Raw genomic sequence first — 15773 nt, 5'->3', positions numbered from 1 at the left:
TCTTAGGATAATGCACCACTGGCCCTTATTTAGGTGTTACAAACCTAAAGAAAATCTGGAAAACTCCACTTGGCTAGGCACAAACCCGTAACCAGCTACCAGTGTTTGGTGGTTTTATCCACTCGACCACTGGTGGGATCTTGATATTTGATTATACTGTCGAGATTACTCACAAACTGAAGTCATCAGTTTTTATTTCTTTTGTAAAGAAAAGTTTGTTCCATTAATGAATTGAGATTTATAGGTCTTGCAGATTATTGACTTATTTTTAACATCTTTTACAAATGTTTACACAGAAATAACCAGTAAATTGAAACGCACAAATTATCTTCCTTAATAATAGAATTTGTACTTCTGAAAGGCTATAACTTAAGCATAAATTTGGATCTACATGTAAACATCATTCTTCCATTAAAGGCAAGACACATTTCAAGACCATAACAGTGCCTTTATTTTTATATCCTAGTTTCTTTTCAAATAAAGTGATGAAATATATACTACTAATTTTTGTCACTACAGTAGTCACCTTTGATGATAAAGTGATAAATTTGTTATGTAATCCAGTTAAGATTGACACAGGTTTGTATGTTTTATTTTTTACTAGGGAAAGAACTTTGCAGGAACTGACAGAAACTGTCAATTCCTAAAGTTCTTTTCCTAGTAAAAAATAAAACATACAAACCTGTGTCAATCTTAATTTTGATACATACTGATTAGTTAACAGCAAATTATTTCTTCAGCTATAGTTACACCCAATACAGGCAACTTCAACAGAAATACTGCACAGTATCAACAATAAACTATAGAGCTGTTCCCCACAGTGGCAGGCTAAAGATATCTAATAGAGTGGTCACATCACTGAGGTAGAATATAAGGCTGTGTAGTTAACCTAAAATGTCATCTTATATAATTGTCTATTTATTGCCAATAGCATGCTCTAGCAGTCTGTAAAAGTCTCTAAACAAGGACTGCTTCAATCCTTTCTCTAAGACTGCATACATTCTCTATTCAAAATATTATCCCGAAACATCTGATATAAAAAGATTTGCATAACTATTCCAAAAATGCATCTTAATGCATAATTAGATTAAGATTATTAAAACTGTATTCTAATTTTGACAATATTATGTGTTTATTATGAGAATTCCTTAAATTACAGAGACTATATGTTTAACCTAATGTTTGTTATATAAATTTCAGTATTGCCATTAAGAATTGTCAATATTTCCTCAACAACATTTGTTTTAAAATAACTTTCAATCTAATCTTACAAACAATATATTGAAGTATTATCATAAAATCTCACATCAATCAACAAAATATTATTTTATTTTCTTAAAAAAAAAATAAAATATTTCCTTAAACAATGTTAAAAAGTAGTTTTTTTAAACAAATATTTAATTTAAAAATAACTTAAATCTATTTCTTATTTTTAATTTTTCCCAAAATACGAAAAATTCTTTTTTTCAACTGTCTTTGATTTTGTTGTTGTTTTGCTTCTAATTTTCTTTTTTCTTTCTTGTGTGCCTTTACTCTTAACCACATATTAATTCTCTCTCTTTTTATCTTCTCATTATGAACAGCAGACATTGTTTTCATTAAATTAGCAACCTCTCTTTCGTGTGGTTCCAATATAACTGCCACTCTCTTACTTTGGATGCTCGGAGTTTTCTTTGTGGGTTCCAGTTTAGGTTTATCTCTGTACGGTAATTCTTTCTGTAAGTCACGAGGAATAGTTAAAGGAGCAAAATGCCTCTTTTTCCTTTCGACAGGAGTGTAGAGAGAATCTTGAGAAACTTTTGCATGAAGACCTCTTTCATAACGTAACTGTCCAACTGTCCTCATTCCTTGCCATTTGGCTTTTTGTGCGGGTGGTAGTAATAATGACGTCACAACTGCATAAAATTTCGGAATTGTAACGGTATACCATGTACGTAAAAATACGATATCACTTAATAATATTTTATCTTCAAATGATGCACGAAAGCCACCTTCGGGTGAACGAATGGCTTTTTTAATTTGTCCACGTATCCCGCTGACTGTCCTAATTGCTGCACCTTCAAATTTTGCTACCTCCAACGTACTATGAAACATGTCTTTGATAAATGCTGTTTTTCGATATATTTTAAATGGATATCCACAAAGTTTCAACTTTTTCACTATTTCTACTGATTTATCCAATCCTAACACAACCCCAGTAGCAGCAATTCGGAAACCTGGTTTAATATCACAAACTGACTGGACGGCAATAAGACCAGTATTTTGGGGTGTTATTGGACCCCAGAATGAAGCAAAACAATGAAGATGCTGAGGAGTGTATTTCAATAACCTATACCTTGCATTATGATCTTGAATGGAGTAAAGAGGCATAACTTGAAATCTGCGCCAACCTAATGATATGATTAGAGGATCACGAGTCTTCAAAATTTTTGAATACCAACGATGTTTCTTTAAACGAACTTGTACATATCCCATAGAATCTTCTCCTTTTAATAATCCTCCTATAATTACTGGATAAGATGGATCAAAATGAGTGACGAATTCACAGGGTATGTTATCTAATTCTATTCTGATGTACATTCCTGGTCGATAACCTTCATACTGCACTCTCAGATTGTCAGTCATGTTATCGAATTCAGTTTTGTTCAATTTTGCTTGCTGATCCAATTCTTCTTTGAGAGTATCATAATACGATTTTCCATCTTTGTTATCATATTCCGAATCAAACATTTCTTTCAATTTGCGTTTCCTTTCCATTCGTTTTTCTTCTGGTGTTTTTGTTTCCTTTTTATCTTCATTCTTTTCTACATTCTCTTCTTCACCTTCACTATCATCACTTTCGTCTTCTTTATTATTGCCAGTATCTTCCATTTCAAGATCTTCAAAATCACCAAACAATTCATCATCCTTCTCAGATGATGCAATCATATCATCCTCTGATCCCAGTTTACCAACACTGAAACAATCTTTAATGAAATCACTTACACTTTCATCTTGCCAATCTCGCATTACTGGAATTTGAAATTTCGAACAATCACTACCATTTAAAAATGATTTCATTTTATCATTTTTCACTTCTTTCAAAATATCATCATCATCATCATCATCATCTTTATCACCGTCATCTTGGTAAAGATCATTTTCATAAACAAGTTTATGCAGATTTCTAGTATCTTTCTGGCGTTCATAAAATGTATCAGCTGCTTTCTGGGCCAGATTTTCCTTCCATTTCAAGCATCCCTCCTCCTCCTCCTCTTCTTTGTCGTCATCATCTTCAAAAGTTACTTTTTTCTGTTTTGATCTAACATCATTGTTTTCTATATCATCTTTATCCCACTGTAGATCATCATCACTGTCAGCAAAAGCATATTTTTCAGAAGTGTTTGTATTAACAACATCATCATCTACTGGTTTCTCTTCCATAAATGATTCATTCTCAGATTCTTCTTCATCCTCATCTGTCTGAATTTCTGTATGTTCTTCATGTATTTTGTTATCTGTTTCTCTATTATTTTCAGTTAATTCTGTATTTTTGCAATTAGAATCTTCATTAAGAAAATCGTCCATTTCTTCTTCCATTAATGGTTTAGTATTGCTAAATAAACTGAATTCACTGGCAGCCATTTTACTGTCTATAGAATGTTCAGTATCAACTAATATTTTTACTAAATCTTGAGATGGTTGTTGTGATCTTATTTGTGTATGAGAATGACTTCCACCTAGTTCAATATAAACAGCATCTTTATCATAAACTATTCCACCAATTCCTGATAACGGAGCATATATTAAACGTTCCTTCTCATTTAAAGATCGACGTTTTTCTTTATCGGGTAGAGGACAAGGATCAGGCAATAAACTTACTTCCTTAATTAGGTAATCACCACATCCTGGAATATGTACTTGACTCTTATTTCTTAAAGGTGCTCCTCTGGTATATCCATACAGGCAAACACAGCGGTCTACAACAGGATTTTTTCGAACGATGTCTAAATTAGTCAAATCTTCCATTCTATCAACAAGAACGTACGGATGAGATGTCTGCCACTGAAGCGGTCTAAATTTCATAACAGAGATAAATCTTCCCAAATTGTGAACTTCAGTTTTCAAATATTCTTCCCGAATCATACCCGACAAATAGAACAGTTTTGCACCTTGATATATTTCGGTCCAAAATCTGTGTTTCATTTGTTTCTTTGTTCTTCTTAATGCTTTTGCATTCTTGAAAACATCTAAATGCGTCAGTACGCCCATAATTCTTGGAAAACCATGAACTTGGCATATGTTAAGGAATTCGAAAGTTTCCATTTCAAATCCAAAACTTGCATCCACAAGCAATAATGCCAAATCTGCAATTTTAGCAATGTCAATCATGTTATTGATATCATTATTGCATTCAATCAATGTCAATCTTCTTTTCTTTCCTGATACTACCGTTACAGGGCCTTTGATATTTGTTAACGTTTGACGAGTGAAATTCTTTACCAAACACTTCATAAGTGTAGTTTTACCAACTTTTGGTGGACCAACAATAGCAACTATAATTGGAGGTGGTTCCAACGGTGTTCGATCGACAAGTGGTATATGATGTTTTTTCTCTTGAATATCCATTTTTCTTCTAAATTTCCTTGCTGCTTTATCAACAGATTGAATGGCAAAAGCTTTGGGATTTCGTTGCTGTGCAGTCATGTCTTGAACGTGGGGATTCTTTGCTTTCTTCTTTTCTGCTTTTCTCCCACTATGTGCCACACGATGTGGCTTGTTTTCTTGCTTCGTTTCCGACATTTTTAAGATCTGTATCTTTCTTTACGAATAACAACCAACATTAAGCTATACTCACGTTTTAGCACACGTGTTCGGCCATTGCGGTCGTTGGTAAACGCGCCCTCTGACGGATGTAAACGGCGATTTTAATATTAAAAAAAATTTCATTTCACATAAATAAACAAACAGTTTTTAAATAATAAATAAATTATTAATAAATACAAAATGTATTTTATCATTAATTTATTAAGAGATAAAATTAAGGAGTAGTTTTTAAAGTATCTAAAAATCCACAATTTGGACTGCCGGACTGTCTTGACACACCAGGTACAGATCGCCCCGGGTTCTTCAACAACCTGAAATCGATCTCAGAGCGGTAGACCGAAGTCTTAACAGCTCAAACATCCGGCCGTCACCTTGTTATACCAGGTGTTGAAAGTACAACAAGTAGCGACACTTCCGTATAAACAGTTTCTTATTGCACGCAGGACACTTGCACATAAATTGTTTTTAGTTGGTTTTCAATGTACCATATCCCTTACATAATATATTATTTCGGTGAGAAATCGACACCATTTTGATCACGACGCGTTTTAGGATCTTAATGGCCAATTATTTCTAACACGACCGGATTTCAACAAATCTAACCAAACTTGGGCCATAGGTTATAGGCTTCATATAACACATAAGAAAGATCGATGAGAGGCCGACAAAGTCTCGCTTGGAACGACTCGGGGCCGGTTCTAATAGGTATGCAGTAGCATTGATGTGTAGCATGCAAACGGCTAATAGTCTAAAACATGTCCTGGTGGCGTCGACAAGAAGAGATCAACATCTGCCTCCCACATATTGTAGTATTTTCCATTATCAGAAATTGCTTCAACAACAGCTATAAAAAGAAAATTAAATCGGTCGTTTCGAGAAGTAGGCCCATCACTTTTCTCCATTTCCGTACAAGAACAACTATAATATTTTGATTCCTTGGTGTAGAATACGTACACGATATTTTCTTTGGGGCAGGTAAATTCATAAAATTCGCTTATTTAATATATAAGTCACTTTAATTAACGTTTACGTAACTAAACTATAACGCGCATATTTCATATAACCAACGTTCGATGACGTCACGTAACCGCTTTTAAAATGGCGTCGGATAAACGAAATATTACGAAATTTAGTAAAAATTGCGCTGTCGGTCAATCGGAGAATACTGGACGAACGAGAGGAACGATTTGTTCTAGTTTTGGGGAGGCGAGGTAAAGAGGACGTTCGATTATAGAAAATCTTGCTTTTAAACGAGCCGCCACATTGGAATGCGACCGAAGGCCGTAAATGGATTAAGTATTTGCTCATTGGTTTATTTTCGTAATTAATTCATTTATATTTTATAAACACGGTCAAAGAATAAAGATTATTTATAGAAATTTAATTAAAAATTATTTAATACTAACTTTAAATACGAATTCCTCGTAATTTAACTAAAATATACTCTGGTAACATTGATGGACGGAGACCGTATTCTGAAGCATGGGATGTTCCTTGGACAGGTCAAAAATTTCGCCCTTTGACCTCCGACTTCTCCATGCAATTTATGTATTAGTTACAACGCTTTTCAATGGCTTATTTTGCCAGAATTAAATTGTCTGCAAACACATCTAATACTAATACACTTAACAGTTATGTGTACAGGCTGGACACAGAGAATTCCTTTCCTTAGGCTCTTTGTCTCTTTCCACGAGGTGGTCTTTTCCGAGTGCAGTCGATCTTCCACACTTACGTAACCCTCTGCCAATGCTTTGTGCCACTTAAACATTCGTGTCCCGAATGTCGAATTGGGCTGTGGGCACGTTTCGCTTCTTCGTACGTTTGTCTTGTGTTTTGCTCGACTCGTTTGCAATTTCTTCGCACGAAACCCTTTTAAGTGCCGTCGTTGCGTTTATGTGACGTACGGTACACGTTAGGGTAAATTGCTCTAGAACGAAAGACTTGTTACGACTTGGGCTCGAGTGCCTTTTCCGCATGGCTACGCGCATGCGTGTCTTTAATTTTCTGTCGCACAAATACAAATTACACGTAAGAGAGTTTCTTCGTTCCGGGTCGGTCGTCTCTACTGCAAATACAGTTGGAACGTTCTAGCAATTTCCGGTAGGATCTAACGCGAGCTATTCGAATTCCGATTTGTCGTGAACTTTTTCTGCATTAAGTATATCCGAATCCCATTAATATACAGTATATATATATATATTTTTTCTTTCTTTACAGAATGAAGGACTGGCGGTTTTGGCGGTGGCTGCGGCCCAACAAGATGAAGAAATGTGAAGGGCGTTCTCCTTCCTCAATGGATGAAGAGAGAGCCTTTTCCCCCTTTGAGCGGGGAGAGGAACTCTCTTCCATCAATTGCGAAAGGGGTTCTTTCTTCACGGGATCGACTTCAAGAATAAAAGGTGTCGACAGCATTCTCTGTTCCGCGTTGAACGGAGAGGAGGCATTTCGCTGTTCGGACTTGTTCCAAAAAGTGAAATGTCTCCATGTTGACATCATTTTTGCTGCACTGGGAGGGGAGGAATGTTTCGATCATTCCTCTCTTTTCCAACGAGTGGGATCGTCTCGTTCGGTGTGGGCAAGGATGCAAAGGAAAAAGCGTCGCTTCGCAAGAGATCTGAACGACTTTTTCCTTTGCTATTTCTGAAGTATCATTTAAATTTAAGGTTTTAGTTTCAATTTACAAACGTAGTATAAGAAGGCAAGAGGTTTTTTAATTTTTTTTTCCTTGTCATACTAACATTTAAACTAAAACCTTAAATTTAATTAATTTTTTTTCTATTTAATCTTTACCGGATTAGACACTTTTCACCCGGACTCAACATCTTTTCCCGGACGTGACCCACGGACTTGTCTCCCGAACGTGACACTCGGTCGACGACAACGGATTTGACTCCCGATTGTGACCACCCGGACGTGACACGTTTCTTCACCGGACGCGACATTCGGCCGACTTTTCTTCCCAAACAGCTGTTACGAGGATTGAGCTTCCGGTTAGGGTAGGTTAGGTTAGGCTAGTCTAGGTCAGGTCCTTCGCTCTTCTCATAACACTGTTCGGGAAGAAAGACTGTCTGATAAAGGTAATAATATTAACCTTAGGTAATAAATGAATCAATTTCTCCTTTTCTCACTGTCTTTGTGCATTGTAGGAACATTTGGGAGGGAGATCCTTCTCCCTCTCCAACTTTACCACGAAGAAGACCAAGTGGACATGTGAATATTTTCCGAAATCTCTGATGGTAAGAACTCTTTCGTTTCATTTTTTAACACGTCTTATTCTCGTATCGCAGTTTACTGTTTTTCTGTTTATAGACATGCCGAAGACGTTCTTTGATCACACACATACAAAACACAGACATAACATCACTGTACACGAAGATATACACCGTTTAACCTTTACTCGAATTCTCGCACTCATGCACTTACATGTCAAGCGCCTCGTTCTGTGTAATTCGACACAATGAAACAACCCGAACACTCGCTTCCCAAAATCCAACCCCTGGGTCCTCGTCCCGGAAAGTGGAAACGCCAATTTTGAAGATTAAAACGCTTTAAATTGGCGGCCGAAGGGGCTCTGGTAATCACAACTTGCATGGTTTAAATGGAATTTTACACATTCGCATCAATAATCGCTTTTGTGATGAATTTTTCTGTTAAATCTGTGTAAATTTATTATGGTAAGAAATTATCTGCGCACAAATCTCGCTCGTATTTCAGTATGCTAATCTCTAAGATTATCAATTAAAGATCTTCGTGCTCATCGTATATTTTATCACAGTTGCAATATGGCAGCTGGTGATTTTTTTGTTTTGTTTTGTTTTTGGAGGACCGTTTTGATCTTACCCATCGTCGGTTTCTGAAGATCCACAATTTGGGCTGCCGGACTGTCTTGACATACCAGGTACAGATTGCCCCGGGTTCTTCAACAACCCGAAATCGATCTCAAAGCGGTAGACTGAAGTTTTAACGATCCATTTTCCATGCATGTAACAAATTTTTCTGAACCGCAATTGGAAATTCCCACAAATATGAATCACATCAATGAATCAGGAAAAATTGGATTTACTGCGAAAGCTTTTTTTCAGGATTAGGGGTCTGACAATAAGCAGCTGTTGGAAAGTTCAATTAAAGCTGTTCCCAAGAGCCAGGTATAAAACGATGTGTTGCGATTGATAACTATTTTGAATTTTAGTTTATTCAGCTGCTACACTATTGTATATGCGCTGTAGTGTTTTAAGCTTGTCCGGTACAACTGTTTAGAAATGTACAGAAAAGTTATTATTTTACTAAATCGCGACTTTCAAATTGATAAAATGGAACACGAATAAATGAAAAAATCTTAAAATGCATTTCAAAACCATTCGGTTTCTGCTTGACTTCAAATCTGATTGACAGGAAAGTCTGAGTCCTAGGCGCTTCGGATAATCATTCGTACTGAAACCGTATGACTCTTAATTTCATTTCCACGCTTCCTAATAAACTCATAGTGAACACTCTGAAGATATTTTCAGAAATATCATCAATTCTTTTTAATTGATTCCCTCTCAGTTACTACGCTAAGCTGAAATTTTTGGAAATGGAGAGGGTGGACATCAAAACAAGGTTTTACAAATTGGAAAATCTTGTTTCGCAAAGTTTTTAAATCCATGATCACTTATATATATATATATATAATACTATCTGTATAGAAGATCTAATGACAGAAATTATGGACCAAATTATCTGCAAATTGAACACGTCAATTGTATACCAGCACAAACTGAAATATCTTCATTCCAATTACTATTTGATACAAATTCTCACTGGATTTAGAAACCTCAGAACTTACTTGTTTTATTTGTTCTATTTCCACATTATAACAGACATCAACGAATTAAAAGAAAACTGATCTTTTTGCTTCCGTAACTGCACTTCAGGAGTGTTTGTCTTACCTTTTGGATTTTCTGCTTCTCACTAGCCGATTCTGCCTGGGATTCATTAGAGCTTTTTTTTTTTTATAAAAAATTTATCTAATGAAATTTTGCTTTTGTCTACGTTTTGCAATGTTACAGAAGTGAGACATAGCATTGTTATTTGAAAAGGTTAATGACACGGCTTGCTACTGCCTTATCAGGGTGATACCTTTCAACAAAACTCTGCACTTTACTTCATTTTGCACACATTTCATTAATAAGAGCATAGGCACATCCTCCCATCCCTGGAAAGTATAAAGAATTGACTATCTGTGCTTCTCTAATCTGTGCCAGCTGGCTCTTGCCGAGTAGCTTGTTCGGAAACCGAGTTATCGCATGTAAATCGGAGAAAAATATGGCGTTCAAAACTTTGTTCGTAAACAGGGGCGTTCGTAACCCGAAGTTGGACTGTATATGATTATTTTTTATATTTTTACTCAAATTTTATTCTTATTTCTTAAGTTTTAAACAAAAATTATTGAGCCTCCGAAGAGGTTTTCCGCGTAGCAGCGTTTTTACCTGTATCATTTAAATATGTTTTAACATTATCAACGATCTGAATAAAGTAATCGGATAAATTATTTGGTATAGGTACAAAACAAAGCAACAGAAAAACCATCTGAAATAAATAGAAATGAAATTTTAACTTCAAAACAAATCATTAAATTTTAAAATACAAATGGATTACCTTGAGAATCCAATAATAACGAATGAATCTGGAGAAAAAAGAGATACGTTCCAGAAAATAAAGCCATCCAAAAATTGTCCAAAACATTAACATTCTTTTCGATTCTTCTATATTTTCTTGTTCTATCGATTTTACTCTACAAAGTATAACAAGACGACAAATGGATAAATATAAATACTTTCAACTGATACACGAAGACAATGAACATAAATTTAAATATCGGTTAAATGAATTAGAATCAATAATATGAAGCATTGGAGGAGATAGACCGTAACAAAACCATCCTTTGATTTTATATCCAATAAAGGAAATGGCGTTGACCTAGCTTACTCCTCTGAGAGATTCACGAGACCCTGTCAATGGCCGAGTGGATAAAACCCATGAACACTGGTAGATAACAGCTGACTAATGGATTGGCCACGTGGAGTTTTCTTCACGTGTATAATACTTATGTAGTAGCCAGTTTTTCATCTTCAAAGTCTTCTCTTCTCGGGAGTCATTACCCATTGGCAGATCGCCCAGGTATTGCGTTGCCTTACCTTTACAATCCCGAGAGATTCAGATTCACGTTTGTGTCTACCCAAAAAATTCAAAGGATGGTTTAACCTATATATGTCGTGTTGTCCCCATTGTGGGTCTAATCGAATTTATAATGAGGAAACAATTTGGTTTTAGACCCCGGAGCAGCAGTTGAGCTCGACCATCTGGTCTTTTGCGCTATTAGTCATAATATGTTAGAACAATCACTTAAAAATTTAAATAAAAAAACACTTATTATTTATAAATTATAGTATAGTATTTATGACTTATTATGAATACATAAAATGAAAAAAAATCATATTTACGAAGAATAAATCGGATAGATGATTGCAGAAAAATTGCAGACAAATTCTGCTCCGTATCCAATGATCAAATAAATTCCAAGAAAAAGTACAAAACCTAAATAAATATTTTAAAATAAATATTAACATACTTATTCAATTAATAATTAAATCTTTTCATATCATTTGAACGTTGAATTATAAGAAATACATAATGTATGAGATTTATTTTAAAAATATATTTCATGAAGTTTTTCTGTCTTATATGAAATATAAGGACTATTTTACATGCCCAACACTGTGACAAATTCAATACAGAGCAGCTGAATAATGAGAAATATAATATTTTGCCACTCAAACTCGAACCCGAATCCTCCAGATATAGGAAGTGGCAAGTACTATAATCGCTTCGACCATTCAGCCATCAAGTGTATATACAATTCAATACTTTTTTGTATTTTTTAAAATCCTTTATAAATTAGTTTAGTTTGGAAATATTTATAAATTCAGATCATTATAAATATACCTAAATTGATATTGATTGTATATTATAAAAAAAAACTACCTAAGAAAACTTGTTCTCTTTTCAATCCAAATGTATGGCCTAATTTATCGAGAAGTCTTGCATTTGCATTATTTAATCGTAATTTTTTGTATACTATATTAAACAGATTTCTAATTAATTGAAACATTGTTCATTCTATTAATTTTGAATATTCATTCGATTACAATTCGAATTATTCAGAATGGCTTTTTTTCATGGTTTCTTTAGATAAATTAAAAACATTATCTAAATGTTTATAAATTAGTCGTATTGCGAAGCATTTATTTTAAATATGGATTTAGTAAAGATTTTGTAATTTGTAAATTATAGAGATTTAAAAACATAATTTCACTTTTCACGCAAGAGGGAGTTATAAAGATGCCCTCTTGTGGTGATGAGAGAAATGGAATTTTTAAATTGAATTAAAAAAATATTCAAAGAATTACATTTAGTGAAGTTTAAAATAATATTTTTAATATTAAAATATTACATCTTTGTTTTCTTTTTTTTCTGCTTTTTTGGGAAAATATTAAAAAAGTTGGGATATTTAAAAATACGGTAGTGTCACCAAGCCAAGTATATTAAGGCCAGATGGCCGAGCGGTCAAGGTGGAAACCTACAGCAGTGGGGGATCCGAGATCGAATCCGGACAGATCGGCAAATCCTCAGGAATTTTTGGGAGGTGATTAGACCGGATATGTCGACACCCAGTCGCGTTATTGTGAGCCTGGCCTAATTCATAATGGGCTTGCCAAAAGAGGCCCTCTTAGTGCCCACAGGGTGGAGAGAGTATATTATTGCATAATAATATGATAACATTTTTGTAAAGAGCACATATCGTATAAAAAGTTGAAGTTGCATATATTTAATAATGACATTACATTAAAGATCACAGATGCTATCGATGGGGCTAAATAAATTTAATATTTTACTAATGAGAATTCTATAAGTATAATAACCAAAACATTGCAAAATAAATGGGCATGCTCAAAAGTTTTTGAAATTTCTCCTGTACTGCAGGGACTACGATGGCCATTTTCTTTATAACCCTATGAGATAACGACTATAATTGATGCGGCCGAATGGTAAGGTACGTCGCCTACATATCTTGTTTAACTTATCCAAAAAAATTTCGGAATTGACCATGATTTGGATGGGAGTGCCCCAGACTAACAGGGTGACATCTTTATTGCTTCAGCTGTCAAATTTCAAATTTTTAGCAACTTCAATCTCCTTTTAATGTTTGTTCTTATCGAGTCTTTCTACGTATTACACACTGATACAAACTTCTATCTTCTATTACGTATAAAAATGTAGTATTTATAATACATTCCCCAGTAAGAAACCGTAAATGAAATTTTCATTTTATTATATAGTATTTACGTATTTTATTTATTGCTTCCATGTTTAAATTATATAAGGCACGTGTTATTAAATCCCAATAACACAATCACATGCCTTACAGTGGCGTGCCGTGACATTTGATGATAGGGAAGCTGTGTTTCTGTAAGAAGCCGACTTCCAGGGGCAATCAGTTAATTGCGCGTCAGTGATGGCCTAGGGTCCATTTGTACGTGCGTGGTGGCGGAAGAGACGTACCTGACAAAACCCGACAAAAAAGAAACATAAAATAAACATATACTATGTACAAAATAGTTTTCTTTAGGACAATCAGCCGTTCGGACATCCTGGGCGTCGATGTGGTTCTTTGATGGTCGATCGAAGGTGGCCCCGGGACAATGGCGTTGACAAGTCTGTAGGGCACGGGGAGACTTCCTCTGTTTGCGTCGGGGACACGGTCTAAGTCCGAGGTGGCACGGGTTACAGGTTGGCACAATAGACGAGAAATTGTATTTTTTTTTTTTTTTTTTTTTTTTGCGCGTTGTGTTTGCGCGTTTGGTTATTCGGAACGTTAACCGAGTGCGAGGTGTCCTCGATTGTCAGAGATTATATCAATCTCCGTTCTTTCTTTTGTCCATTTTATTGGTCATTCTCCCTCAATCACGATTCCCGAGTGGTTGGTCCCTGGTTACTAAACGTAACGAGACTCTTACCTGGAGCGGGAGAAAAGTCAAAATCGAAGATGAATTCGATCTTTCACCGATCATAGGACGACTTCCTTCCGCGATTTATGGTTTCCGCCTCGCAGTTTGATATAAACAATGGTCCGATTACAAACGACTTTTACCTATTTTTTTTAAACTAATAAATTTTTCTCTAAATTAACCGTTTTTTCGCGTCTTTCGTGACGGGTCAGACCTGTCCGGTACATCACATTTCCATAAAAGTTTTAAACAAATACTGGAAGTGACAAAAATAAACAATTTATGTATTTCAGTTCTAAAATACATAAATAATACATACATAATACAAATTGATATGATACAAACAATGATAGAAAAACTTGTTTTTTTAATTTTTTATAAACTAACTCTATTGGGCGATTTTTTCCGCAAAGTCGTTAATTACTTTATCACAAAAGTCGCTGGTCGTAGACTCCATCATCGCATTTGAAAGCTTTTTTTCTATCGAAAGCAATGCTAGCGACGGCAATTTTTCCTCCGACCGAGTGAGTGTTCCTGGCCAATGTATGAATTTGCTTCGTGGTCGAAAAACTGCCCTCAACAGACGCACTGGTAGATGGTATTATAAAAATTAATGATATTAAATCATATAATTCTTTTAGTACATCTTTGTTCGGATCGACATTAATTATAATATGTTTTATGTTTAAGAGTTACTTGTCAATATAGTCCGGACACGAATATAAATATTGCGATTCGCTACGTAATTTAGATAAATCAAAAAATTTCCCATAAAATTTACTTATTTTAAAGAATTAAAACACGCTTGGAAAAATTGTTTTTCATAATATTAAAATTATTAACATCTAAAAGTGATAAAAATTCTAAAGATTTTGTCTGAAAATCTGTCAATATAATTACAGTATAATTAAAAGAAAATTATAATTAAATATAACTTTGCAAAAAAAAAACGTACATAGAAATAACATTGAATACTTTTTACTTTTTAAATCTTAAAACAATTTACTTAATCAAATACAGTAACTCCCTACCCGGTGGCTAAGGATAGATAGAATCGTTGGAAGCGTTACACGTGTGTAGCTTCCACCAGTTAAACCGGGTGAGGTTGTAAAGCGCATGCGCCAATGCCCTCTAGCTGCTTTACACCATTCAGTTATTCTCGCCGTGGAAGCTGTCTCGTAAGCGCTTCCATTCCGCCACTGATATTCGAATATACAATAGCAATCTTTTCGTTTTTTTCACATGTAGTATAGAAATTTGTAATAAGATACATAATGCAGTTATAATAAAATATCAATTTTAATTAATTTAAAATACGTTAAAATATGAAAAATTATATTTTAGAAACTAGAAGGAAAGGTCATTAGAAAGTGGAAGCGGCGCTTCCACCGCTTCCAATGACGGCACGCCACTGATGCCTTATGTAATACAATTACTTAATTAAATTGGAATAAAATTTATTTAAAAATAATCAGAAATTCCTATTCTAATGAAACTTGCAACTAAATCTTAAATTCGAAGTGTATCTTGCTCGAGAGTAAAAAGTGTAAGGATTAAACAAAATTAATATTTTTCCTACTTTCATACATTGTATTGGTTATTCTCTTCTCTGTTTAATTACCAAATTCATATGGTATTGTAAAGGAAGGGAAAATTTAACGCTTCTATCACAATTTTTAGTGTTTCTTTTATTGAACGAATTTTTGTTATTATTCCTTTGCCCATTACTGTATGCCAATTACGAATAAGTTGCTGAAATTTCTTTCATAACTGGTGCATGATTATTGGATTGCAATTCCTAATTTGAAGACTTACAAATTGTCGGTAGCATCTGCCGGTATATTTTCTGTCATTCTTTAATCGCGAGAACGTAGTTATATAGATAAATATCGAGATCAGAAATAGAAAACTTAGAAGCAG

At 34.5% G+C, this 15773-nt stretch overlaps 1 protein-coding gene and 1 long non-coding RNA gene across 2 annotated transcripts; both read right to left on the bottom strand.

The window, feature by feature from the left end:
• Window positions 1-1253: 1253 nt before the first annotated feature.
• LOC136986452 (ribosome biogenesis protein BMS1 homolog) lies at window positions 1254-4888 on the bottom strand. The gene has a single exon (XM_067283975.1). The coding sequence runs from the start codon at window positions 4780-4782 to the stop codon at window positions 1420-1422; it is 3363 nt and encodes a 1120-aa protein (XP_067140076.1). The 5' UTR covers window positions 4783-4888; the 3' UTR covers window positions 1254-1419.
• Window positions 4889-10179: 5291 nt separating this feature from the next.
• On the bottom strand, window positions 10180-12007 carry LOC136986449 (uncharacterized). The gene is made up of 4 exons (XR_010882485.1): window positions 11830-12007; window positions 11289-11382; window positions 10444-10579; window positions 10180-10374 (listed from the first exon to the last, which is right to left on the bottom strand). It is a non-coding gene; the product is annotated as an uncharacterized lncRNA (long non-coding RNA).
• Window positions 12008-15773: the final 3766 nt, after the last annotated feature.

This window comes from Centruroides vittatus, unplaced genomic scaffold, assembly GCF_030686945.1.
Source record: "Centruroides vittatus isolate TY-2023 unplaced genomic scaffold, ASM3068694v2 scaffold_1025, whole genome shotgun sequence".
Lineage (NCBI taxonomy): Eukaryota > Metazoa > Arthropoda > Arachnida > Scorpiones > Buthidae > Centruroides > Centruroides vittatus.
This window is presented reverse-complemented; position numbering and strand designations above follow the sequence as displayed.